We start from the raw sequence: 27905 nt of genomic DNA, 5'->3' as shown, positions 1-27905 counted from the left end.
CACACTGACATGTCATTCTTACATACTGGACTGGAGCGTCTTCGATGTAGGAACAAGGATACTGTTTTAATAAGATCAGCTCAGATATGTTACAATGAACACGCTAGCTTTCGAGACCGTAAACGAAAAGTGTAAATTGGCAAAGATATTTCATTTGTTTTGAGTTGTCAGTTTCCAATTCTCACCTGAAGAAGAGACTTTTGTGATCTTGAAAGCTCACATGTATGTGCCAGCCAATTTAGAAATGTACCACGTGTTGATATGTTTAAAAACTAGAAATAAATCATTAATAGAAGTCCTTGTATTTTTTATGATTTAACACACAATGCATTTGTTCTGCAGGTCCACCAGGCACCCCAGGTTTCCCCGGTGTCTCGGGAGCCAAAGGAGAAAAAGGAGACTCCGGGAGACCTACCTTCGGAACACCTGGCTCCCCTGGGAAACCGGGAGCCCTAGGATCCCCCGGCCCACCTGGACTCCCTGGGACCAGCCGTAAGTCACTGTAAGGGGGGTAGAAATGTGCCTTGCACCCCTACACCACACCAACTGTCTCGAATACAATCACCTTCCAGTTATAATCAAAACTTTTAAAACAGTTATCACCTTCATTTGAGCTGTGTAAGGGACATGCAATATGACATTTAATTTAACTTGAGAGTAAAGGAACATATGAAATGGTTGTATTTAGAGAGAGTGTGTAAGTGTTAGTGAGTGTTAGAGGTAGTATCTGTAGAGGTAGCATCTTCAGAAATGCAGCTTTTTTTCTAATTGAGAAATATTTAAAACATTAACAGACTTTTCTTTCAAATTATCTTCAAAGAGAAGGAGATGTGATACCTTTTATTGGATTAACTAAATAATAATTAATCACAAGCTTTCGAGACCTCAAGGTCTCTTCTTCAGGTGAAAGTAGAGTAGCTAATTCGTGATTGCGGAGAGAGGGAGATCTTTGTTTTTGACCTGCTTGCGGTTCATGAACTAGTGCAGACTATATCAAAAGAACATCAGTCTACCCCGTAATGTCATACAGAAGAATTTGAATGGACGCTTTCTTCTTGCCTTTCTTTTCTATCAAGTCAACTCTTCAGAGTGCCAGGTGGTCTCCATTGGCCCAGACGGTGGCATTGTCAAAGGTATCCGGCAGAACTGAAATATTGCAGTCACCGCTGTAATATTCAAACCAACCAAGACTAACCAAACATCATGCTTTATATAAGAGTCGAAAACAATAGGTTATGCAGTGTCATTCGTTCATTGTATTGCAGTGACTGTTGATCCATAGCCCTTCCCTTCTTGGACTCTGAATAAAGCATGAGACGTATTTTGTCATTCCGAAATGCCAAGAGGAATACGTCCACCAGCAAATCGTTGTGCAGTTTAGATTTGTTAATCTACTGTGCGTTGCAACATGGCTAATACATACTGACCAGTGCATTGACCAGAGCTCCTAAAATCCACGAAGAAGGGAAATGTAGGGACGATTCATTACGAAGCTGCTGCAACACGTTTTTGTTGAACAGTTCTAGGTAAAGATGGTTCTTGCAGTGCTTCTTTGTTCCAGTAGGTGGCAGAATTCCCTCAAGATGTGCTAGGTGACTGTAGTCGAGGAGGAAGGGCTTCTTTCCCTCGAACTGTGCTAGGTGACTGTAATCGAGGCTGGGCTTCTCTCCCTCGAACTGTGCTAGGTGACTGTAATCGAGGCTGGGCTTCTCCCTCGAACTGTGCTAGGTGACTGTAATCGAGGCTGGGCTTCTCTCCCTCGAGCTGTGCTAGGTGACTGTAATCGAGGCTGGGCTTCTCTCCCTCGAGCTGTGCTAGGTGACTGTAATCGAGGCTGGGCTTCTCTCCCTCGAGCTGTGCTAGGTGACTGTAATCGAGGCTGGGCTTCTCTCCCTCGAGCTGTGCTAGGTGACTGTAATCGAGGCTGGGCTTCTCTCCCTCGAGCTGTGCTAGGTGACTGTAATCGAGGCTGGGCTTCTCTCCCTCGAGCTGTGCTAGGTGACTGTAATCGAGGCTGGGCTTCTCTCCCTCGAGCTGTGCTAGGTGACTGTAATCGAGGCTGGGCTTCTCTCCCTCGAGCTGTGCTAGGTGACTGTAGACATGGAGGAGGAAGGGGAAGGAAACTTTTCAGAGCTCTGGGAAAAGAAAGACAACCTTGATAATTACGCAGCGCTTGCCACTTGTACATGGCTGTAATGCCCTGGCTGGGTCCTGACTTAATACCATCTCTGTCTTCCAGGTCCAGGACAGCAGCCCCAGATTCTTCTGGGAGACCCGGGGCAGCCAGGATTACCTGGAGGTCGAGGGCCTCCTGGGAGCCCAGGGCCAAGCGGGCTCCAAGGTAACAGGACCTTCGCCATTAGAACATTAGAGAGTGCTAAGTGCAGCTTCACAATCCTAGCATGCATTATTAATGGCTGCGTTATCACTGTTACCATTTATCCTTGAGCAGGGGTTCTACTTGTTTGTTCAGGTTTTTTTAAGCCTTAAAAGGAAGGTATGACAATTGCTGAAGTACCATGCTGTTGTTTTAGAGCTAACCCTAAAGGTTGCTGTTGGTCTTCCATAGTGAGGCTGGGACCAGGCAGTGAGCACAGGAAGTAGAGGGGGGATCCAGGAAACAGCACCCTGTGTCTATACATTCTGTTAATATGTATAAAACTCTGTGGTTTTGTGACAAATCTGCAACTTGTTTATTTTTACATGTGAAATTACATCAGGTATGGACTGCTGGTATTGACACATCTCTGGGTATATTTTCAGTGCTTACTCTGGTGAATCTCCTCATACAGTCGTGTGCACGTTTATTACAGCACCCCATTGCTTCTTTAGTTGTTATTTGTTGTGCATATGAAATCAAACCACTTTAACTGAAAATCTTGGAAAATTGTCAAAATAGGCAAATTAGTGGTTGTCTAATTTAATTGATGACTAATAGGCCACACGTGCAATTAATTTAAAATAGTAAGAGAAAAGGAACACATAGCCACAAATGGTAAAATGCATGAGACTTTTTTTAGAAGTTGTTTTAAGATCCCCAATTAAAGCACAGAGTGGTCTAACATTTTCACATATGAGTGCCTAGTGTGTCTATATCACTGATTACTGAGGTTTTTATGCAGGTGGATATATAAAGGATATTAATAACACATCTTGAGCTGTTCTAATAAATTTGCACACTACTGTATATTTTTGGAAAGGCTATATAAACACCTCAGTTTAAGCAGGTGTCGGAGGGAATATGTCTGTGTGTGTGGCGGCCCTCCTTGGAACAGTTTAGGAACCCCTGGCTTAAGCAATCTCACAAATTTGTTAACTTGTTTATTTTACTTATAAAAGAATAGTAGATTACAGACGGGAGGAAGCACTTTGAGAACTGAGCCCATGATGCGCTGTTTCTATGCTCTTGACAGGGGATGCAGTATGTTAAATACTGTACTAAAACCTCTTGACTTTTGTAGGAGACCCAGGTGACTGCCTCTGCCAAGGAAGAGGGGATAACGATTTCAACTTCCAGGGCAGCCCTGGGCTCCAGGGCCCACCCGGTACACCTGGCTTTCCTGGAGTGAAGGGAATGACTGGAGACCGAGGATCAGAAGGCCAGGCTGGACCAGCAGGCCCTCCTGTAAGTCACAGGTGGAACGAAGAGGAGGACAGACCCCTCTCCTGAAGCTGGCTCCTTAGGGTGCTTAACAAGTGGTGCTGGGATCAATACTCCATCAAACGCTGCTTAAAACATATTCAGTCATGTTGGTTCATATAACAGAATTTTGACCGAAAATATTATGCAAAGGAAACCGATGCATAAATGATGTCTGAAACAAAAAAAAAAAACATTGTACAGTTAGCACTCGGATATCCGTTACCCAGATACACGTCAGTCGCGTTTTACTGCCCTTGTATTAAGAATAAAATCAATCCCCATTATATATATATATGTAACAAATTAATGCACTTAACCCGTCACACGCGATTTTCGACGCTGTCACCAGTTTTCTGATACAAAGCCCACTCTTCAATGTTACAATGTACTTTATCCGTCACAGCCCTCGTTTTCTTTTTTTTCTTGCATGCCAAATCAGTCTGTCTTGATTGTGCAGTTTCACAGAGCTTCCTTCAGTTTCACATGATGAAAATAAAGCAAAAACAAAGTGAACAAGACCAGATACTGTAATGTAAAACAGTTCATCATTAAACAGTTTTAGATACTGTGATACATTTTTTTTTTAATCTGTGATCTTGAGTTGCGTTTGTGCATTTTCATTTGCAAGTGAACTGTAACATTAGGGCCTTATCAAGCACTGTATTCTGCAATTTTGAATTCTGACTTTAGATACTGTTTTAATTCTGGAAACTGGTGCCTTTTCTCTTTTACGCAGTCCTGTGCATGGGTGACATTTTGATTTCATTTTGCTGTTGGGGTGTTGATGGGGAATTTTACATACTGCTACAATACGTACCACATTTAAAAGTAACAGCGCTGAGCTGCGGGGTTTTCAGGATATAATGAGACAGACAACAGATGCGGTTCAAAGCAGTAGGCAACCGCTGTATTTATTTATTTTTTAGCTTTTAGTGAACAATGGCTCTCATTCCTCTCCTCTCCTCTCACTTGTACACTCAACCTCTTCTTTCAACTCTCTCTCTCATTCAGACTCATCTCCACACACACACCCAAGTCCCTCCCCGTTCCTCACGCATTGGTCCAACACTCCCTATCTCTGATTGGTCGTGTCAGACCTGCTCCCACCTCCCTCAGGGATGCACTCACACAGGCAGACTCAGCTCTGAGTAACACAAGCACCAAAACATACAGAGAATGCTAACAGATCTGAACAAGAATAACACAGTTTACAAACACACATTATTTACAGAGTACTCCCATCCCCTTTCCCAGTCCCACAATCAGGCCCATTCCCACATTGTCTTGCAAATCAGCTGCCCCCCCCCCCCCCCCCCCCCCCCCCCCGCTACAGTATGTACTGTATTACAGTCCACGTGTCGTCTCTTTTGGCAAGTGATATTTTCAGTATCATATCGTTTGGAATTAAAATACTTCTGTTAAAAATATAGTACTGTACCAACAAAACCAATTACAGTACATCTAAATGGAAGCCTACTTATTTTAAAACAGTCCTTTTGAGCTGTGTATTTCTTACATTGTATCTCTTGTTTTCCCTGAAAAAATTGACAAGGGTTGGAACGGGCCAAAATGCAATAATCAGATTTGCCTCACACTTGTTTAACCGTCACTGAAGTCAGAATTTTATAGGGTCGGATATGTGAGTGCTGACTATACTATACCAAAGAGCGTTTCTCTTCTCTCTTTAATTGGTAACTTGATGCGGTGCAGGGAGATTTATTTTACTGTAATATAGATAATATTATTATACTTTTGATTTGTTGGGAATGCAGAAATTAAAGAATCGAGTATTCTTTAAAATTTTAAATAAAAAAATTAAATAATGTTTGCCCCAGCACGATTAAAAAGTCACTTGGGGACTGAAGCCTGGTGTGCCACAACTTTGCCGTAGAGGGTGCTACACATCCCTATATTTTATCGACTTGTATTAATCAACACCTGCAAAGCTCTTGGTGTGCTAACAGGTTAGCTGTGTCCAGCACAGACATACTGAGTTTGTTTTATGCCAGTGAGATCCACTGCTGTTTTTATTGTTCATACACCAGTGTAGTGTGTTGTATTGCATTATAATGCTGAACTTGCTGTCACACAGGGTGTTGCAGGGGAACGTGGCTACAACGGACTCAAGGGACAGAAGGGAGACCAGTACGTTCCAGTGAGCAGAGGCCCTCCAGGAGACCCAGGGGTTCCTGGACTCAGAGGCCCCTCAGGCGAACCAGGGAGATCAGGCCGAGACGGGCTCCCAGGCTTTCCAGGCCGACCAGGCCCACCGGTGAGTACCTGTCCTGGGCACCAGTCTGTGTAATCGTGAAGAACATCCAAGTTGGGATCAGTTTTCATCTTTAAATTTCAAGGTTTTTTTATAGGACCAAGGTACAAATTGTTTCCTGATGTTCTCTTAAGTTTTGATTTGTAAGGTGCTTCCCATATCTTCCATATTGTGAAATATCGGACTTGCAGTATACTTTCAGCCATTGTAAAAAGTGTCTATTGCCCACAAAAACAGCAAAGGTACTGGCAAATAAAACTGAATCAAAAACGTCTGGCAGAATTTCTCTGGTGTGTACCGCTGCTGTACCATTTCAAAATAGGAAGCCCATTGGTACTAAAAACTGTCAGTAAGGTAGAATCCCAGAGTTACGAACATCAAACTTACAAACTGACCGGTCTACTGAACAACCCACTTTCAACCAGGAAGTATAGACTCAGCCATGCGTGTAATGCAACCAGATACTGTAGGCTCTCCTGTAAGTGGTGTGCTGGTCATGGAGAAAGCACAATTACTGTATCAACAAATGTAGACAGAAAGGTGAGGCAGATTTTCATTACAGGCATTACAGATAAACAAACACAGCAGAATTACACGGGGGAGTGAATAACAGAGCTGTTCTGTGTGATTCTAACCTGTCTTTTTGCAGGGAGACACTAGCCCAGGTCTCGTTGGAGACAAAGGCCTCCCAGGATTCCCCGGTGCTAATGGGCGCCCTGGGGAGCGAGCCCCTGCTGGGATCGGTTTCCCTGGTCCGGCAGGGATCCGCGGTGAGCCTGGTGAACCGGGTGTGAACGGCATTCCAGGCCTGCCCGGCCAGCCCGGACCCCCAGGTACGTGTCCCTCCAAAGGGCAACAGTCTGGCCAGAAGAAGGCCTCCGAAACCACAGTCTAGTCGGAAATCTGCAGGGCTGGCCTTTGAACTCCAGGGGGCAGTAGCAGGTATTCACTGTAGAGCTCTTGGGTGGAAAGATGCAATGGGCTTGGTCATGGGTTCAGAGGACAGTTTTCCTGAGCCGGGGATTGCTGCGCTGGGAGAACATAATTGGACAAAATGAGAAATCTGTATAAGAATCAACATTTCCACTGTGCTGTTTTATTTCAAAATCAAACTCCAGTATTAAAACATGCCACAAAAGGAAGTATTCAGAAGGTGTGTCTGTGCTGCTTTAATACACTGCCATGATGATACTAGGAAGCTTTGGGCAGCTGCTAACTTTAATAAAACCGCGCTTTATCCGTATTTGTTTTTTTCTGGCTTGCTTATCTGATATCCTTTCACAAGCACCACCGAAACCTTTTTTTTTTCACTGATTGTATTGGAAAATGAATTTATTGTACTAAGCTAACACCTTTATGTTAATGCAATTAATATACATTTAATTTTCTTCCAAATAGCTTATGCTTTGTAACCAAATTCTTTTGTCATTGTCTGCTCCCAATTTTTATCTTTTTTCCTCTCAATGGCTTGTGCTGACTGTTTGTTTGTTTTTTTTATTTTTTTCAACCTCCTTGCATGTTTGTTTGGGCAGGTGACTGTTGCTGTGGTGGAGAGGTTGGTAATGGACTCTTAGACACAGAGGGAGGTGAGATGTCAGGTTGCCATAGCAATGATGACAGGGATAATAACTCCCCTTGCACCATTGCTGACACATTCCTAACACAGAGCCTGCATGAACTGGGGAAACACATTGGTGTTACTGTGAGGGGTATCCTCCCAGTCAACCATGGCTTTGGGCATGCTCAGTTTAGGGTTAAAATATTCTAATTAACAGGTAAGCTCTGGAAATTAACTGTACATTACAATGGTGTTTCAATGGTATAAATACATTTGACCAATTATACATTATCAATGGTTGACGCCTTTTCAGGGCTCCCTATAAAACTAAAACAAGCCATGACAGCCGTCGTACAATTACACAGTTAGACAAGAGCTTGGTCCCGATTCATTTTCAAACAAAGCTGTTCTCTTTTGCAAGGCACAGTGCAGCTGCTGTGACGAGGCTGGCTGTGTAAGGCAGTGGCTGCAGATACCAACATGCTTTATATTAGTTATACTTACTGAATTATACTTCTGTTTTACAGTCGAGAAATATTTCTGTAGTAAATACATCCAAATGAACTAGAGAGGCACTGTGCCAGAAGAAAGTGTTTTAATCATTTCAGCCAGAGTACTTTAAAAACATTAAACAAATATACAAAATGGATTCAAATTCCTTTCAGAATTTCAGACATGTTTCAGTTTAATCCCCCCCCCCATACCTTTTAGCTTTGTTTTCTGAGCATGCCCAGAAGATCTGGTTAGTTGATGCCGTACACATGGCACACATGGCATAAAGGTTTTGATACATTTTCAACCAGATATTGATTGGAATTTTTACATTTTCAAAAAGTATTTCAGACCGCTGTGCTTTAAAACACTTTTGTGTTGCCATCTTTTTCATATTATCTGTAGTGGTGGGTAGGTGTTTGTAGATCTTGCCAGTTGTCCTGTGATGCAGTGTTGAACGAGGGGACCATCCTTTCCAAACCCTGTCATTTTCTTATTGGACGGGTGTTGTTGAAAGGCAGTTGGGGTCCTGATGCAGCTCTGCTTGTTTCTAGGTATCACGTTGCCTTGTAAGATTCCTGGAACTGAGGGTGCACCCGGACTGCCTGGACTCCCAGGAACACCAGGTAATAATAATGAATCAGTCATTCAGAAGACGCTTTTATCAAAAGAGATTTACAGAGACTAGGGGGTGAACTCTGCTTCACAACTGCTGCTGCAGAGTCACAATAGGACCTTGGGTTTACACCTCATCCGAAGGACTGAGCACAAGGAGGTATTGAGGGACAATGCTGGTCCAGACTAATCGTGGGGTGGGGGGTGCAGTTTGAATTAAGAACCCATCAATGAATGGAGTGTACATACAATCGTGTTGATAACGACAAACTACAGTTTTTTACATTTCCCAGTGATCTTGCATATACGTGTTGTTTTGCGGGTTGTACAGTGACTGTCACGGGTCTGTGGGTTTTAATGTTAATTTGCGGGTCTGACCCGTGAAATGCAGGTCACTGGGATGGTCTAGGTACACAACCTTCATCTGTAGTCCAGGTCTTTAAAACAGCTATGAGTTTATACAGTGGTTTAACTCTTTCAAACAGCTATGAGTTTATACAGTGGTTTAACTCTTTCAAACAGCTATGAGTTTATACAGTGATTTAACTCTTTCAGACAGCTATGAGTTTATACAGTGATGTAACTCTTTCAGACAGCTATGAGTTTATACAGTGATTTAACTTTTTCAGCAATAAGTAACTTTACATAATGGCTACCCCATGGTAACTAATCAAATAGCTTCAGTGTCAAATGCTGACAAATACATTAAATTGGCCATCGATGTACATATAAATGTATAAGGTTAGTTTACTGGTCTGCAGTTTTGAGTGCAGTTATCTTCACTATACTACAAGCGTGCTCTGCAGTTTTAAAGCCCTTCTTCTATCCAGACAGCTCAAAGCATGAACACTACTGTTATTCAACCCACACAGCTGCAAAGGCCAAGCAATAAAAATGAAGACAAACCGACACTGCAACATTAAGATATACATGCTATGGCCAAACCTAATAAGTCTTTAAGTTCATTTTGAAGTGTTGAAGGGATAAACAGAGTTTGAGTCCCAAGCGGTGTGCTCATGCTTGTCTGTTTTGTGCAGGATTGAAAGGACAACCAGGTTTGCCTGGCACGCCTGGATTGCCAGGGTTTGATGGACAGAAGGGAGAGCGTGGTAGCCCTGGATTTGGAGGGCAGCCAGGACCCTCAGGTACAGTGAAGCCACTTTCAGAAGCTTATAGACGCCTGTCTGTAATGTTAAACCCCTAATAGTTGTTATTGTGAGTTGTTACTTGTGCATTGGATGGAAAGAAGGCTTATGTTGTAAAGTAAAAACACCCCAAAACAAAATGGATTTTAAATCCTTTATTGAATATTTGGGATGGTCTGCAGCCTCTCTGCTGGTGTGAAACAACAACAACATTATTACTTTTTTATAGCGCCTTTCAGGACGAAAGTCCTCCCAAACCGCTTTACAGCAGGTTCATCAAACAGTTTGACCCAACTAACTTGAGTCTGCTATTGAAAAAAAAGCTTGTTCAAACAACATATCTTCAGATGAAATCAAAATACAAGACTTTGCCTCCCTAATATCCTGTGGCAAGACATTCTGTAATCTTGGAGAGTAACAGCTAAACACTCTTTTGCTGTTTGTATGAAAATTGACTCTAGGAAGCTTTAACAAACCTGAATCATTAGAATGTACAGACAGGGACATATGGACACAGAACAATACAGATAATACCAGACACTGAAAACAAAATACAGGATCTAAAGAATACCAACTGGTAGGACAAAAGAGTGTGGTTGAGCATGTGCATGGTGGGGACCGGGACCGATCAGGAAAACAAAATCTGTTGCTCATGTCTGTCTGTCTGTCTGCAGGTTTCCCCGGACCGAGAGGTGATGGGGGCACCCCAGGTCTCCCGGGTATGGACGGCAGAGAAGGGGCTCTGGGAAAGAACGGCTCCCCAGGGCTGAATGGACCGAAGGGGGCCCCCGGAGAGGTGCTGGGAGCAGAGCGAGGACCCCCTGGGTTTCCAGGCCTGTCTGCAGGGCCCGGAGACAAGGGGCTACCAGGAGACCCAGGGCTGCCAGGACAGAAAGGTAAGGAACCCAACTAGGGCCTGAAACTTGAGCCTGGAGATTCTTACTGAGGAGGTTCAGCTGGCAGTCTTCTTTTAAAAATGTACATACAGATTGTGGCCTTGAGGTCTTCATAACAACCAGGCCCGAAATTAAACTTCCTTGACAATGCAAATCATAGTTTTTAGTACAGGGTTGCGAGATCCAAAAACCCCCACAGGAAAAAGTAAAACCAAGTAGTAAATTTAGTTAGACCCCCCCATAAAAAAGAGTATTTCTAAAGCATTTCTAAATGTAACTTTCTCTGTTTCACCTTATTATGTTTTGCGTACATGCAGTAAAAAGTGTGTTTCTACACTCTCCTCAAGGGAGGTGTTCAAGTGGCTGAGTGTGTGACAGCACAGTACAGAAATCACGGTCACTATGGTAATCTTCTGCTCCTCATTGCTTTTCCAGGGTTTGGTGGCCGACCTGGCATTGCCGGTGCTAAAGGAGAGCGTGGTCAGGACGGTTTCCCAGGTACCCCCGGTTTGCCTGGTCTCCCGGGGACTGGGGGTTTGGACGGCATTCCCGGCTCTCCCGGACAAGCCGGGAGAGTAGGCTTCCCAGGAGCACCTGGTAAGTGACATCAGGACCAACGCAATCCCATCCCATTCAGTTGAGAAGATGTGTATTCCATCCAGTCTTTCTTACAATATTAGAGCTAAAGTGGTTTGACCTTTGGCTTAACATGTAGAGTCTATTTATGCCCAGTGCTGTATGTAGCCTTTGATATCATTTAGCAGTGTGGAGTAGTGGTTAGGGCTGTGGATTCTTGACCGGAGGGTTGTGGGTTCAATCCCAGGTGGGGGACTCTGCTGCTGTACCCTTGAGCAAGGTACTTTACCTAGATTGCTCCAGTGAAAACCCAACTGTATAACTGGTTAATTGTATGTAAAGAAATGTGATATCTTGTAACAAGTTGCTCTGGATAGGGGCGTCTGCTAATAAATAATAATTTAAAAATAATAATAATAATTAAAATTCAAAAAAAGCAAGACATCTTCCATACAAGAAAACTATTAGTGCTAATGCAAATAAGACTGATATGGATTTTAAAACCTTGGTTATCAGTCTTGATTTTTGATGCATCTAACTGCAGTGACAGTTTTAAGTGTAGTAGTACCAGGCTTGTGGTCTAACCCCAGAACACCAGTGACATCATAAAGCAAAACTAGCTGAGGCTCTAAGGGGGCGGGGCTTGCTTTTGGAGTTAATTGTCACCGCCTTTTCATTATTACATATTGATATTTTTAATGTGTGTGTGTTTTTCTTCACCATGCGTCTGTCCCATCCCCATTCCCATCATCCTTCCATTTCTGGTGTCGCTCTGTCTGGGTGTTGGGTTTCTACCTAGGCTGTGAAGGTGAGAGAGCTGTTGCAGTAGCATCAAAGCAAGTAGGCCTCTGCTTTTAATGCTATGAGCAGTGGAATGACTGTAGATGTAACCTCCTAGAACCTAACACATGACCGACGTGCTGCTGTGAGCATGCTCTTCAGCAACCTGAGGAGGGCGCCAAAGTCACTCCCATTCCTTTTTTTTTTTTTTTTTTTAAACATGAAAAAATTCAGTAACATGGAAATTCAAAACCTAGCTTTTTTTCGGTTTTCTCCTTTTCCTCTGAAGGGCATGTCTCATTTTTGCTTTCCTGATGTTTACTATCTGTGTAGGTTAGCAGTAAAACTCTTGTCCGCGTTTATTATCCCCTTGTCGCTCTGTAGTTCGTGTGCTCATAGTGGCTACAGCAGAGCCTTGTGGTTCTGCTGAGCCTGCTTTTGTGATTGCTACAAAGCAGGTTGGTGTCTAGAGCTACAGTAGGAGGCTCTGTTTGTCTGGCATAGACAGTACATTCACAGTTCAGTTTTTTCAGCTGTCAGGTGGCACATTCTGCTATCTGTTTTGCTGGAACACATTTGAAAGCCGTGTGGAATAAGGACAGCTGTGAACCGCTAGAGCTGAAGCAACCCATTCAAATAGAGAAGATCCTAAAATGTGATTCTTCTTGTATCTGTATTTCAGATTAAGTAAATTCTTCCTGTCATAATACTCTAAAGGTAACTTGTTCCTGTGTTGCGGGTAATAGGACCCCATGTTCTGAGTTCAGGTGGGGTGCTATTATATGTAACACAGGAAGTGAATGGGGAGTGTTGAGGCAAGATACACAGGCTTCACCATCACCTAGAAAACAAATGATATTAGGTTATTCTGCTTATGAGAAGATATATATTTAAGCCTATCAGCACCTTTTAATAGAAAACAGAATAATAATGACCAAAGTAAAACTAAAGAAACTTGGCAGTTGATTTATAAACCTGTCTTGTGAAACACCTTTATGGCTCAGATGTAGAGTTTGTTTGTGTGTTAAACTGTAGATGAGCTAAGATGTTACCCAAGTACAGTTTGTGAGTTTTCAGGATGTAGCTTCCAAAACTCATCTCTTCAGTGACCCTCACCTCACGTGGTGGTGGTGGCTGTGTGTCTCTGATGATGACGTCATTAAACCTCTGTTTCATGGTCATCCCCACGAGTCCCATCATACATGTGTGCAGTTTTGACATCACATTGTTTTACATGTCTTCTAACATGCCATGAGTCCAATAACCATCCAACTAAACTAAACAACTGGATTTCTGTTAAATGCTTTGAGAAGCATTAGCAATTCAAAGAGGTAAAACAAATCCACACTTTCATGTGCCAAACTGCACTTTATTTAACAAAATTCTCACATTAAAATAGCATATTAATTAGCTGAAGTGTACAATAAAGTGATCGTTTGGGTAATTTCTGTTACTTGTTGCCAGTGATCTCCTCTTTCCATAATATTGCTAAATGAACATGCTGTAAAACAGTACTTGGTTGTTAGTGCTCACTTAGTGCTCTCAACACAAGCACCAACTAAGCACGCTTCAGTGAGCACTGACAAACAGAGTTGTTTCTAAATTGGACCAACATTCTGAAAGCTCAAACCCAAAGGAAGGGATATTGGTATGAAATCGAGCCAGAAGAGGCTTAAATCTTTATGTGTACATGTCTATCCCTGAAGCAAGGATATGTGTTTCAGAACAGCAGTATTACATTACATTTAGTAGACAAGTATGTGGCTTAGTTAGGCAGCTATAACACTGTTTTGGTATTACCAACTTCTGTTGGCTTATAAAACGATTGACTTGATCAATGTAGTTTTAGTTTGTCAATAGGCAGACACAAAAGTACTACAGTATTACTATTATAGTAATGTGCTCAAACACCTGCAATAGTTTAGCAGCATTACAGGTTATTGAATCCAAAATATACAGTCATTTAGTGCAATATATTTTTGTAAAATCCAAAATCCTGCTTTTTTTTACTGCAGCTGTACTCCTTTTATCCTGTAGTATATTTTTGTAAGGATATATGAAGTAACGACCTTGCTTGATAATTGCCCCGTCTGTTTCCAGGCTTCCCAGGGCTCAAGGGCTCATCGGGGGACCCTGGCCCCCCAGGGCCCGCTGGTATGAAGGGTCTACCTGGGCTCCCCGGGGCCTCAGGACTGCCAGGGCAGAAGGGGTTCCCTGGCCGCCCCGGGCCAGAAGGGAGAGAGGGCAGGCCGGGAGTAAATGGAAGAAATGGTAAAAAACTGACAATACCCTGCTACCTTCCAACCTGCTTATAAAGACCACATTGAAGAATCATTTTAGATATAATTAGACTGTGGAATATGTTTGTAGACTGTTTATGTACCTTCCAAACGTAGTCAACTTGCTGAATTATATTTAAATATAACTGTATCAAAACAAAGACCGCCTTTATGGATAAACTAACAGTAAATATATACATAGATTTTTCATGAAATTAGATGAATATTATTGTTATAGTATTTATTTGGTACTTTGTTATTTTTCTTGTAATTGAATAGTAAAGCAAAATGGAGCATTCAGAAGTGTGATTTATATTGAGGATTTTGGTTAACAAATCTCATCAAAAAAACTGAAAAACAAGTCAAACTTGCAATTGAGTGATATTTAATTATCTGAATCATCAAAACAATGAGTTAATCCACAAGAATGACGCAGCTGTAGTTAAACTTAGCGATACTTGTGGTAAACAGAAGCGCAGTAAAGTGTTTCATCAGGATTCTGTGTTAACAAGCTGGGTGTTTGTGTTTGTGGCAGGTGAAAAGGGCTTCCCTGGCATGGTGGGGTTTCCGGGAATGCCCGGCACCGCGGGACGGCCAGGGGCCCCGGGGCTGAAGGGACCGCATGGGTTCCCCGGCAGGGTCGGACCTAGCGGAGACAATGGAGGGCAAGGACAGAAAGGTAAACGTCACACTGTCCTGTTTGAGGAACTGGGGAGAGGTTATTCATTCTGAACGGTTCAGAGTTCAAGTTGGTTTATCATGTACTGGCTGCCATTTCATTTACAGACCTGTGTGGTTTTTCCAGTGTTCATCATGTCATTTCGTGGGGCTTCCGTGGGGCGCAGGATGTGCCCTATAGCCTAGAGGTTGCCGGTTCGAGTCCAGGCTATTCCACTGCCGATTGTGGATAGGAGCTCCCAGGGGGTGGCGCGCAATTGGCCAAGCACCGCAGGGGGAGGGGGCGTGTGTGTAGGGTGTCCTCGGCTCACCGCGCACCAGCAACCACTGTATGCTGGCCGGGCTCCTACGGGCTTGCCTGTAAGCTGCCCAGAGCTGCGTTGTCCTCCAATGCTGTAGCTCTGGGTTGGCTGCATGGCGGGCCTGCAGAGTGAAAAGAAGTGGTCGGCTGACGGCACACGCTTCGGAGGACAGCGTGTGTTCATCTTCACCGCTCCCGAGTCGGCACAGGGGTGGTAGTGGTGAGCTGAGCCTAAAAAAAAATAAAAAAATAAAAATACAATTGGACAGTTCAAATTGGGAGAAAAACGGGGTAAAATCAATTGGCGATTTACTAAATTTTGAAAAAAATGTAATAAAAAAAGAACCTGCTTCCATACTTTACCATTGTTTGTGCAGTGAACAGAGTTAAAAAGTCCCAATGTAATGTTATATGATACATGTTTATCTATTGAATGAATGCTAGTTTTAAAGTGTAATCACTGTAATCGAGTGCTGCAGCCGTTTCCTTGTTTCTCTCTGACTCTCTCGTGTGCGCGTGTGCGCGTCCATGCAGGTGACCGTGGAAGCCCAGGTCTGCCCGGTGAGAGAGTGGTCCCGCTCCATCTCATGTCAAAAGGAGAGAGAGGAGATGACGGATATCCAGGAACAAATGGATTCCCCGGGCCACGAGGTAAGCCTCAGAGTAAACCTTCCTCTAGTACATGGCAGTAAGTGACACTAGGCCGATCCAAAACACAAAACAAGAAACGCAAAGGAACTAATAAGACTTGAGTAACTTAAATAAAGTTGGTTTGTTATTGAAGCTTGTTTCAAGGGCTTTCCAGCAAAAAAAAGTATTAATTGATGTCATTGAGGCAGGGGCTGACACAACCCACCCACACCCCCCCTCGGTCCACGTGAGCTTGACTGTTGAGGAGTTAAACACCAAGCCAGCTCCAAGCTCCTGCTGAGGGCTTGACGGCCTGTCCTGTCTGTGTTTATGCCCAGGTGATAAAGGGCTGCCTGGGCAGGGAGGCCGCCCCGGCCGGCCTGGTCTGCCGGGGTTCCAAGGGAAGGAGAAGGGCTCTCTGGGGGACCCAGGCTACCCAGGGCCTAGCGGACAACCAGGATTCCCAGGACAGAAGGGCTCTCCCGGCATCATCGGCTTCACAGGGATGCCAGGGGAAAGGGTAGGAGCACAGTCTTGTTCTATATTGTTGTGTTAAAGACTAATTCGCTTAAAATGTAATTTAATATATATATATTTTTTCATGTTGCGCACTATTTTCTGATGTTTGCATCATTCTGAGCACGCACGCTCTGAGCCAGGCAAAGGGAGATTAGAGAGAGATGCTAACAATTTAATATTGGAGCAACAGAACCCAGAACCACTAACAATGATTGAATCATAACATAGTAAGAGAAATGACAAAAACAAATAGTGACATTTGAAACTATTGTCTCTTTTAAAGGGTTTGTGTTGAACAGTACTTGATAAGTCTCTCTTTTTTGAATCCCAAGCCCCAAACATTCTGTAAGGGTTCAGGGCTTGGCCTAGGTAGTGATACATGCTTCTGGGGTTTGATACTTTGATGCATAAAACTTCAATTTAAACCACTTACTTGAGAAAACATTTACCCACATCGATGGCTTCAGTTAGGTGGACTCGGTTTTGTTGACCTGTATTCTTTAACAAATGAATTGTATATTAAACAAATGGCCACCATGTGATTGTATCGTTCTGAAGATCGGTTTCTGCATTGCTCTCTTCCTCAGGGTTCCGATGGCTTTCCAGGACCTCCTGGATTTCCAGGCAGTCCGGGGACACCCGGACAAAAAGGTAAGCGTTACAGTGCTGTGTTGCCATTGCAGTGCCTCTGACTGTACTGGAGTCAATTGTACTAATATTGCTGTGTTTGTGTCATGTTTGGCATGCAGTACACTTACTGCTTCTGTACAGTCAAACCCGCTAAATATCACTTCAAAAGGACTGAGCATACATTGTAACAGTAAGAAGAGCTGACATCATCAGGAGCTCATCAGTAACCGAACAAACCAAACGACCACGTACACATTCAAGGTCTCTTAAGTCCTCGTGCTTTCCTGTATGCATTCTTTTAGTAGTAGAAGTCACTTAAGAGTTGTGACAGGCGCTCAAAATTCCTGCACTCTTTCCTCAGGTGATTGCTGGAGTGTGTAACCCTGCTAACGCTGCACTTTTTCCTCAGGTGATTGCTGGAGTGTGTAACCCTTCTAACGCTGCACTTTTTCCTCAGGTGATTGCTGGAGTGTGTAACCCTTCTAACGCTGCACTTTTTCCTCAGGTGATTGCTGGAGTGTGTAACCCTTCTAACGCTGCACTTTTTCCTCAGGTGATTGCTGGAGTGTGTAACCCTTCTAACGCTGCACTTTTTCCTCAGGTGATTGCTGGAGTGTGTAACCCTTCTAACGCTGCACTTTTTCCTCAGGTGATTGCTGGAGTGTGTAACCCTGCTAACGCTGCACTTTTTCCTCAGGTGAGCGTGGCGATGGCACCGGATCTCCTGGAGCCCCTGGAAACAAAGGATTCCCCGGCCAGCCTGGAACTCCTGGTGAGTGGAGGAGGGGAGAGTCCTTGAGTTGAGAAATATGGTACTGCACTTTCTGTTTGCTGATACAGTTTTCACACAGGATACCCTACATTGTAATTCTGTATTCAGTAGGTAATGTGCGCTGACTACTTTAACCATGCCATCCCTCTCAAATACTCTTACAGGATTGAGTTTGGTTTTTATATTAAACAGTGAGAAGGTTGGTTAACTTTGTCAGTATTTTTGCCTGGTAGTTTAACCTTCGTCTCTTTTTTCAGGCACGACAGGTAACAACGGCCAGCCGGGCGACGCTGGTTTCCCTGGAAACCCCGGAATCAACGGACAGAAAGGTTTCCCTGGAGACCCAGGCCGCTCAGGACTGCCAGGTAGGTCTGTGCTTACCGACCTGAAATCCCCCATGTTACACTGCTGCCCCACACTCTACATGCGAGGCAGGCGCTCCAGGATTTCAGCAGGGCTTCCCAAGTATCAGATAAAGATTGTTTTACTATAGGGGAATGGAATGGGTTTGCAGTACCCTTCAAGAAAGCCAAGTAGAGTCAGTAAAAAACAGAAGAGGCTGTAGGAGATGAAAACGGAAGGGAGGGAGGTCCTGAAAATAGATCATCATTGTGTGTATGTAAAGAGAGTCTGTGATACTTTGTCTGGTTTAAGTCAGTACTGTGGTAGCATTAAGCCTGGTGTTTTGTGTGGTCTGTGTTTAGGTAGCCCTGGTTTCCCCGGTGCTCGTGGTAATCCTGGTTTCTCCGGATCAACTGGACTGCTTGGATCTCCTGGATTCCCCGGCTCTAACGGCACCCCCGGACAAAAAGGTAAAATGGGGAAAAGATACTGGACTGAAGTTTTGTCCGTCACACACAGCCTGCTAATTTGTTTTAATGAAAATACTATACAATGCAATAGAATAGAACTGCAACTGATCAATAAGTAGTTAAAACATTTGTCGTTTGGCATGTGTAATAGTCACCAGCATATTAGTTGTGGCAGCCTCTGAGCAAGCCTGAGCTAGGTGGAATTTCAGTAATAAGGCCAGTTTAAAAATGACCACTAGGTGTGTGCAAAACAGTTTGTAGGGTATTTCCCATTTTAAAACTTCAACAAACTCAGTGACGGTATCACGTTGAGAGGATATGAAGTACCCCTTGTGTTAATGTCCTGCAGGTTTCGCTGGCCCCCCTGGTCTGGATGGTCTGAACGGATTGCAGGGGCCAAAGGGCCCGCCAGGAACACCAGGTCAGTTTCTCAGTTATTTGACCACTTTCCACTTTTATAACACGTGAGGCACAACATAAGAAAGTTTACAAACGAGAGGAGGCCATTCAGCCCATCTTGTTAGTTTGGTTGTTAGTAGCTTATTGATCCCAGAATCTCATCAAGCAGCTTCTTGAAGGATCCCAGGGTATCAGCTTCAACAAAATTACATGTCATGTTATCACCTGATTGGACCAATCAGAAAATAAGCAATTAACTTCCCTCCTGGCATGTTTAAAGCTACCCCTTGGTCCAGTGGATTACGAGAATCTATACTGCCTCATCTGGCTGGGAAGGCGGTGAGCCCAAGAACCATGTGGGTTTGAGGCAAATAGTGTTTTTTGCTTTCTTGTTGCATAGTCATGAGTATTCTAAGATTCAACCTGAACAAATTCTTCACTTCCCAAGCCCTTTGAACACTAGATCTGGTCGCGTGTCTCAGTAGATCTCGTGGTAAGAGTGTGTCTTTCTAACCCAGCTCGGTTGCTTTCCCAGGTCTGAGTGAGCCTGGGGCTGCTGGCCAGCCTGGTGCCCAGGGACTCAAGGGGGATCCGGGCACTCCGGGAGCAGCGATAGGGCAGCCAGGCTTCCCTGGGCAGAAGGGTGGCAAGGGAGAGCCAGGTGAGTGAACAGGGGAGTCTTTTGGTTCTTGTGAAATATTCCCCAAAAATACAAGCAAAGACCACACTGTCGATGAAAAGCTGTTGCTGCTTCCTGGTACCTGATCACTTCCTTTGTTGTTGAAACACTGTCCAATGTCTAGATGCAATCAGACCATGTGACCTACAGCAAAAGCACCAGGATGCAGCAGTTTATCTATGTGATATATATGTTGTACTTGAAATATTTGCATATCCTGAATGTATATCCAAACATAGCCGAAAGATTCTCAGTACTTTTTCAATCATGTCAGTCACTGTCCTCTTTAAATACAGGGGATTAAACTGAACACTGTTGACAGACCTCAGTCAAAGCAGTCCAGTATGTGTGTGTGTGTGTGTGTGTGTGTGTGTGTGTGTGTGTTGACCTGAGCATGTCTTCCCCTCTGTGTCTCAGGTTCTGCTGGTGTTCCTGGCTTCCCTGGGCTCCCCGGTCCTGCTGGGATCTCCCTGCCCTCAAACATTCCCGGGAGACCGGGCGATATGGGCCCCCCAGGGCAGGATGGGGAATCAGGTGCGTACCCCGACTGGGTGTTCTGTGACCAGGGTTCATTGCTCTGGAACAGGTGTATAATGCAAGAGAACAGGGTATGATCTAAAATGCAGTGTGAAGTAAATAGGCATTGTAGCAACTGTATTGATCGTACAATTAGACATACTAAAAGAATCTAAATCAATTATTTTTCAATGTCTTCATCTAACCAATACGTTTGTCATGGAATTCATCAAGTTTCTTTTTAGCATTTCTAAATTTAGTACTATTGAGTGTTTGATGATTGATCATACGCCAAAAATTAGAAACTCCCCTTGTCTGCAATGTGATGAAATATACGCAGTCACATAACAAGTCATGTGATCCATTAGCCCTTTGTGGTCCTATGTCGGACCTGGTCCGACATTGCAATTATTCCTATCAGGTCCAATGTCGGACCCTGTCCGACATCATCAAAAAGACGCAAAAAACGGATTTGTAGTCGTTTTCTCTCTGGAAAAAGCAGAGAAAACCATTCAATGGCCGAGTGGGAGTGACAGGGGCCGAGACAAGCCGAAAAAAAAGGGCGTATCTCATGAATAGTCATACTTGCCCCTGGCATATGATAATGGAGGCCATAAGGAAACAAGCTGGATGTGATTGCATCAGCGCTCGGAGAATATCATGGACATTTGCAGAGCTTTTTCAAATGTTATAGTAATAAAATAATGACTTGGATCGCATTATTGAGGCGTTTGGTGATAAAACGAGTGATCAGGAGATGATTGATCGGTATGTACGACTATTATTATTATTATTATTATTTATTTCTTAGCATATGTGAAAGCTATAGCGAACAAAAGGGTGGGGCGGGGCTGGAGATGCCTAGTGAGTGCTTTGTTGATATGCAGGGCCTTTTAAACCCGTTTGACTGTGGGGAAAAAATATACTTTTAAACAGCACGTCTAAAATTAACTGCGCGTGTGAAAATAAATTGGACCTGACGCGCACTTGCAAAGGGTTAGACTTCTAAAAGCCGTGTCTTGTGCAACTATTCAGCAACAAAAACAGAAAAACAGAAGGATCTCTGATTTCACAAGGGGCATGACGGTGACCAGCATGTGTTTCTCCAGTGGCACCGTTTGTAGAAAAGTATCTCCAGAAAACACAACTCCAGTCACAGATAGGGAATGCCGAATGGAGCCCGCAGAGAAGCACCAGACGTCCTTCAGTCTTGAACTCAAACAAAGGCTTGTGGGTCAAGTGGTTCTGCCCACAAGAAGGTCATTCCTTAATGTCTTGGCCAGTCAGTGGAACAGTGTGTTGCCCTATTAGTAAAACACTTCCACTCTGTTCCATAAAGCTGTGAAGACGGCAAACAGACACCAAGTGTTTGTATCTTTTGTTGTAAGTTGACGACTCCAGGGCTAACAGGTGTGCTGTATCTGCCCTGGTCGTGCAGGTTTCCCAGGCAGAACTGGCCCCCCCGGACCCCCTGGCCCTGGGACTGCTCAAGGAGACAGAGGGGACCCAGGCTACCCCGGCCTGCCAGGATTACCCGGGTCAAAGGGAGACCCCGGGACCAGCGGGTCTCCGGGAATCCCAGGGGCCCCCGGTCTCAAAGGTAAAACTCAATCTGGAGAATCATACTACTGAGGCTATGAGCACAAGTTTGTAAATGTTTATTTTTCTTTATGATTATGGTTGCAACCTTACTAGAGCTAGATGAACGTAGGTTATGATGAAAATTGACAAATTCTCAATTGTACACAACATGCTAAGGGTCTGAACAGATGGTCCAAATAGATGTGTTCAGATTGTGTTCCAATTGATTGACACTGGTCTTAATGGTGAGCTGGTCACAAGCAGAGAGTGGATTTCTAAACACCATGGCCATTCCATCCATCAGGGATAAAAAGATGCAATGGTACTGAATAGGGGTGTACCGATTCGTGACACTTTCTTTACACAGTATATTGTATTGTAATAGAAGTACGTATCGCTTACATCGTGATACAAGACCAAAAGCACAGCATAGCTCAGTCCAGATCACCAAAGATTTCTGGAATAAAGAATAAGTGTTTTATAGTTGGTATGGATACATACTCTCCCTATCTCATTACATTGTTACATGATCCATCATTTAAATGATTATTTAACTTCTAATGCTTCATAGGAGTAGCCAGTCAGGACAGTTCCACGTATCGTGATGCATGTGGTATCGCAACCTGCATGTTGTGATACACTATGTATTGTATTGGAAGATGAGTGTATTGTTCCACCCTAGTCCTGAGTTCTGATACTGTATGCCATGTCCCTGGCTGCTGGTGGATGTATTGGAAATGCTAACCTCTCTGTGCTGTGTACTGCAGGTGGCCGTGGAGACCCTGGCATTATGGGAATGCCAGGCACAGATGGATTCCCAGGAGACCCCGGGTACCCAGGACCCAAAGGTCAAACAGGAAGTCCAGGTGAGGAGACATGAAGCATGACTATGCAGGCAGCTGCCATTGCTTCCCTGCTTACGAATGGGTTTGGATTCCACTCCGTGGGTCAGTAAGGTGTCGTCTTGATCCCTCTTCCAGGTAACAAAGGAAGCCCAGGCCCACCAGGTCAGACGTATCGTGCGGAGAATGTTGTCACTCCTATTGGGGACTCCGGCCTGCCCGGAATCGATGGGCAGTCCGGAGAATCAGGAATCCAGGGACGGCCGGGAGAGATGGGGAGGCCAGGTAACACCCGGAGACCTCTTAACGGAATGCAGACACTTTGGGACAAAGCCTTTTGTCCACAAGACAGTTAAATTAAACATTCACAGTGCATCCTTACTTTTATTTTATTTTTGTTCTAGACACACACACATGGATAAACACAATGGAATAGATATCAGCGCAGAGTTGTACATACCATTTTTTGTGTAAGAAGTGGAGAAATGCTCACATTGACATCTTTAGCATCCAGGCAAAATCATATCTCGGTTGCCAATGGAAGCAAGACTGTACTCTGAAGCATTTTACAGTTTAAATATAATCCAAAACCAGAATCTAACTTCCAGAAACGGAAGCCGCAGTATGATTGCTATATTTAAACACCTGTCGTGAGAGTCTGGTTTATGCCTGATGGTTTGTCTTTTGATTGCGTTGCAGGTCAGAAAGGCCTTCCTGGTATCATTGGGAAGACTGGGAGGAATGGGAAGCCTGGCCCTGATGGTGTTTTGGGAGATCCTGGTCCCGATGGCATTCCCGGGCCCCCTGGTTTGCAAGGTCAGTATTGTCTGTCTGTTTGAATATGTTTGCATATTGGACCTAGAGTTCTCCAATACATTTTCACATACACACCTATTGGTCTGTGTTTTCCACTCAGTGTGAATTGCAGGCAAATGCCCACTCCATGGTAAAACTGAGCCCATTTTCATAATAGAGAGATAATCCAATAATTGTTGTTTTCACACATTATATTAATTACATCCTTTTCTATGAAGTGTTTTTTTTTAATTTATTTTTTTTACTATATTTGTTTTTGAAGAAGCTTAGTTGAAAACAAATTGGTGATTGACAAGTGATTTCTCATTTTTCAAACTTCATAGCACCCACCATTCTTTGCTTGAAATTGGTTTATCGCAAGTGCAGTATGTGTAATATGTTAACACATCACACTTTGCTGTTAAGAGCAGTGGATTGGGAAAACCTGTACACTTTTAATTGAGCTTAGGCGATCTTCTGCGATCATACTTCACACATGACCTTTCTCTTTGTATTAGATTTGCAGGGATGATGAAAATGCAAATGACCTAGTAGTAGTTCCTTTACTGTGCAGTATGTGCTTTTGAAGCATTTGTTTTCTTGACGTGAGCTTGTTCTAGTTCTCCCTCAGTATTTGTGAGTGAGTGTATGGGGCTCGTGGTGCCGCTCCATGCTGACTCTGTCCCTCTCCTGGTTCAGGTGCCCCTGGGAAGCAGGGTGGAGCCGGCCTGCCTGGTAACTCTGTCCGCAGCGTCAGTGTCGGCTATACCCTGGTGAAGCACAGCCAGTCGGACCAGGTGCCCCCCTGCCCGCTGGGAATGGACCGGCTATGGGACGGGTATAGCTTGCTGTACGTGGAAGGACAAGAGAAAGCACACAACCAGGACCTGGGTAAGAGAAATGAACTGCACCAATACAGGGCAGGCCAGTCGAGACACATTGATTGCCATCGTTAAAGGTGGTTTTCATTAATACATGAAGTCTGGTATCTTGAATCACTTGAATGCACTTCGTTTAGCAAAACTGAACTGAATTTTTTGAAATAGGAGCTCTATTTTATTACAGGAAGATGAGAAGGTTTACATTTTAAGTCTGGCTTCAGGGACTGGCTGGGAGCTCATGCTGGTTAAGCTACCAACAGTTGAGCTGTGACTGTGTAATTGTCCGAGTATTCATGACCTGCAATCAATCCCCTGCCTCTCTCCCCTCCAGGTCTTGCCGGCTCCTGCTTGCCTCGCTTCAGCACCATGCCGTTCATCTACTGCAACATCAATGAGGTCTGCTACTACGCCAGCCGCAATGACAAATCCTACTGGCTCTCCACCAGCGCGCCCATCCCCATGATGCCGGTGTCTCGCAACGAGATCCCGCAGTACATCAGCCGCTGCTCTGTGTGCGAGGTGCCCTCGCTGGCCGTCGCGGTGCACAGCCAGGACATCACCATCCCGCCCTGCCCCGCGGGCTGGCGCAGCCTCTGGATCGGATACTCCTTCCTCATGGTGAGAACAGCACCGGGATTGCTTGAGATCAGTGGTACACAGTGTTATTTGTAACAACCGTACCCTAATTACTTAAATGAACCTGTTACACTCTTCAGGTGTTAATCGTGCACACCTGATTTAGATCATCTATAATAGTTACCCTACATTAGATAGTGAAATAAAGTATTGTAAGTGTTGAATTCCTCCAGTTCTGTACAGAGGATGGAGCAGCATGCACTTCCTAAACCCCTGCTGTCTTCCTCTTACAGCACACGGCAGCCGGTGCAGAAGGGGGCGGTCAGTCCCTGGTCTCTCCCGGCTCCTGTCTCGAGGATTTCCGCGCCACGCCTTTCATCGAGTGCAACGGTGCCCGCGGCACCTGCCACTACTTCGCCAACAAGTACAGCTTCTGGCTGACCACCGTGGAGCCGAGGCGGCAGTTCGTGGAGGCTCCCCCCTCGGAAACACTCAAAGCTGGGCAGCTCCGTACACGAGTCGGCCGCTGCCAGGTCTGTGTGAAGAACTTGTAGCAGAGAAACCTCCACTACCACCAAGCCTTTATTAAACAGGGCTCGGGTGAAACATTGAGAGACTGCTAGACTTCTGCCATCCTCCCGTCCCTCAGTGGACCGAGGGTTTGGTTTGGGTGGCTGACAGGAGTTTAAGCTTGCCAGGTTTTACGCACTCTGACCGCAAGCTTCAGTTGGGTCTAACGTAACTATGAGAAAAGGGGCAAGGGGCTTGTGTGATTATACTGTGTTAGTTATTTTTTTTCGAAATGGTGCTATACTTTTAAATGTTTTAATTAATTTTGTTTAAAGTGTTTTATTATTCACGGCTACCTCGGGAAGTAAATCAATCCGCTAAACATTTTTTGAATTGATTTTAAAAATGGAAAGGCACATGAACGCACTGATGGCTAGCAAAGGAAGCAGCACACCTTTTACAGCTTACATTTTTATTAAGCCTCTACAGAATACAGAAGGATGTGTATGCATTTCAAATGGTAACCCACGCGACAGGACTTTATAAGTCACAGATTACTTCAGGCATATCCGTAAAGGAATGGTGGGTTATCAGGGAGTGTGCAAGTTGCTCAAATCCACAAAGACGTTGTCCTGTTAGTGTTATCAAATTCCTCCAAAACTAGAACAGCTTTCAGTTGACTTAGGTACAGGGATGCTAACCCAAACTCAGACCTTCAAACTGTGGATTTGTAACCCTTAAAGCTGAATTTCTTACAATTGTACTACTATGCATTCTACTTGGCATGCAGACTCTATTAACAGACGCTTGTTTGCATTTCTCTGGGTTTGCTGTTAGGTCCATGAACTGCTTGCCACTGTGTCATCATCATGTTCTTTTACAGCTAAAGAAAACCGGAAATTGAAAAACAAACCTTTTATTTTTGCTTCTCATGATGCTTTTATTATACTAATGCTAATGGGCAACTTTCTGATCAAACATATACTAAATAAAATAATAATTTAAAACACTTTTTAACTTCTTTATACCTGCCCATCTGTGGTGTACATATTTCATCTTTTTAAAATATTTTTAATATTCCGTTGGCTTTATATAGCTCTTGGTGTAGATCACCACATTTATTTTACTTGGCAGAAAGGCTTACATCCAAAATCTGCTGTCATTATTTTAATCTGGCTTCTACTGATTTTAAACTTACAAGAGGGGCTGATTCGTGACCACTAGTCTTTCACTGTAACCTTTTCTTTCAGAGGTAGCCTTGGGTACACTAGTTTTGTAAGTATCCAGATGGTGTATAATTTTACTATATTCAAACCCCTAGCTAATACATTGGCGTAAATAAAAAGTTTAATACTGTGGGGGGTGTATGTACATTTGACCGCTAAAATCACTTTTTTAATTGTACCTGTATTACATTGTTTGTTTTATAATTCCATTTGATTTTTTATTGATCAGTAATTACAAACATACACTTAGCAGGGTGGTGTAAGGATCCAGTCTGTACTGCTGCTTGTGCTGTACCACAGTATATTAAAAAAGAAAGGAAAAATAAAATACCGGGCTTTGATTGCCACGCAGTCCGAAGACGTCTTATTAAACATTTTATTATCAGTTGAAGAATATTGGATGGATTTCAGTTTACATTTCGTGTACAGTACTCTTGAGAGATATTGGCTCTGAATGGTCTTGTGTAAATTTTGAAATAAACTTGTCAAAGTTTTTTTTATAGTCATTTTCTTGATCTCACCATTAGGACCACGCTCCCTCCTTCAGCCCATCTGTAACTAACACTCTCAATGGTTGAGTAAGAGGGAGACGCTCGCTAATCCGAACCATGTGAGACTGGACCCTGATCAGATTGGTGTAGTGATTGTAATCTGTACCATGTTAAAATGATTAGTCCTTGTTGCATGCTTTTCATACTTTATTCTTTAATCACAAAAACATTTCAATAAAAGACAGCTGTAAAATATTTTAGAGTCACAGACGTGTGATATTGAAGTTTCTACAGCTGCTAGCAGCATGCACTTCATTATGATAGGTTCGGATTATAGATGAAACCAGACAGTTTAAATAACGTGTCCAATTTTACTTGGTAAAATGCAATGACAACAGTAATATTAAAGTGCTACTAATTCACAGAAGTCTAGTGAGACCTGAACAGAAGTTGTATCATTACCCACAGATCAGAAATCTGAACATAATACAGTGAGGGGGAGGAGTGTTCCAAAACAAAAACCTTGTTAGAAAGTATAAATATGATGCAGTTAATTGACCAGATACTCATGCAGAACCACACACAATTTAATGATGTACAACTTGCTAGACCTGTGACAGGTGTGCCAAACTGAGGTGAATTATTATTATTATTATTTTTTTTTTTTTTTTATTCAGAGCAGCATACCAGTGTCAAAGCTATGGTGCCGTCTGGTAAATATGTAATGATGTGTTTTATTGGTAAAGCGTTGTATTGCCAAGCAGTATTTTCTGCTGTTGATTTTACATTATCATCACAGTGACCTGAAGTTTTT

At 43.6% G+C, this 27905-nt stretch overlaps 1 protein-coding gene across 7 annotated transcripts in view; it reads left to right on the top strand.

Annotated features, from left to right (window-relative positions):
• Positions 1–27093, top strand: part of col4a6 (collagen, type IV, alpha 6) — a 111478-nt gene extending 84385 nt beyond the window's left edge. For 6 of the 7 annotated variants that reach the window (XM_059000829.1, XM_059000826.1, XM_059000828.1 and 3 more), the window contains 28 exons: positions 343–492; positions 2240–2341; positions 3462–3625; positions 5736–5915; positions 6562–6745; positions 7445–7498; positions 8517–8588; positions 9615–9722; positions 10397–10618; positions 11054–11215; positions 14075–14245; positions 14789–14932; positions 15767–15883; positions 16201–16382; positions 16969–17032; positions 17709–17783; positions 18041–18152; positions 18492–18595; positions 18945–19016; positions 19530–19655; positions 20091–20207; positions 21628–21789; positions 22538–22636; positions 22751–22897; positions 23312–23428; positions 24107–24298; positions 24620–24906; positions 25158–27093. In XM_059000829.1, coding sequence (XP_058856812.1) covers positions 343–492; positions 2240–2341; positions 3462–3625; positions 5736–5915; positions 6562–6745; positions 7445–7498; positions 8517–8588; positions 9615–9722; positions 10397–10618; positions 11054–11215; positions 14075–14245; positions 14789–14932; positions 15767–15883; positions 16201–16382; positions 16969–17032; positions 17709–17783; positions 18041–18152; positions 18492–18595; positions 18945–19016; positions 19530–19655; positions 20091–20207; positions 21628–21789; positions 22538–22636; positions 22751–22897; positions 23312–23428; positions 24107–24298; positions 24620–24906; positions 25158–25418 — 3947 coding nt within the window. In that variant the 3' untranslated portion in view covers positions 25419–27093. The remainder of the gene's footprint in view (positions 1–342; positions 493–2239; positions 2342–3461; positions 3626–5735; positions 5916–6561; positions 6746–7444; positions 7499–8516; positions 8589–9614; positions 9723–10396; positions 10619–11053; positions 11216–14074; positions 14246–14788; positions 14933–15766; positions 15884–16200; positions 16383–16968; positions 17033–17708; positions 17784–18040; positions 18153–18491; positions 18596–18944; positions 19017–19529; positions 19656–20090; positions 20208–21627; positions 21790–22537; positions 22637–22750; positions 22898–23311; positions 23429–24106; positions 24299–24619; positions 24907–25157) is intronic. The other variant, XM_059000830.1, reaches the window with a different exon arrangement.
• Positions 27094–27905: the final 812 nt, after the last annotated feature.

Source organism: Acipenser ruthenus, chromosome 26 (assembly GCF_902713425.1).
Source record: "Acipenser ruthenus chromosome 26, fAciRut3.2 maternal haplotype, whole genome shotgun sequence".
In the NCBI taxonomy this organism is placed as follows: Eukaryota; Metazoa; Chordata; class Actinopteri; order Acipenseriformes; family Acipenseridae; genus Acipenser; species Acipenser ruthenus.
This window is presented reverse-complemented; position numbering and strand designations above follow the sequence as displayed.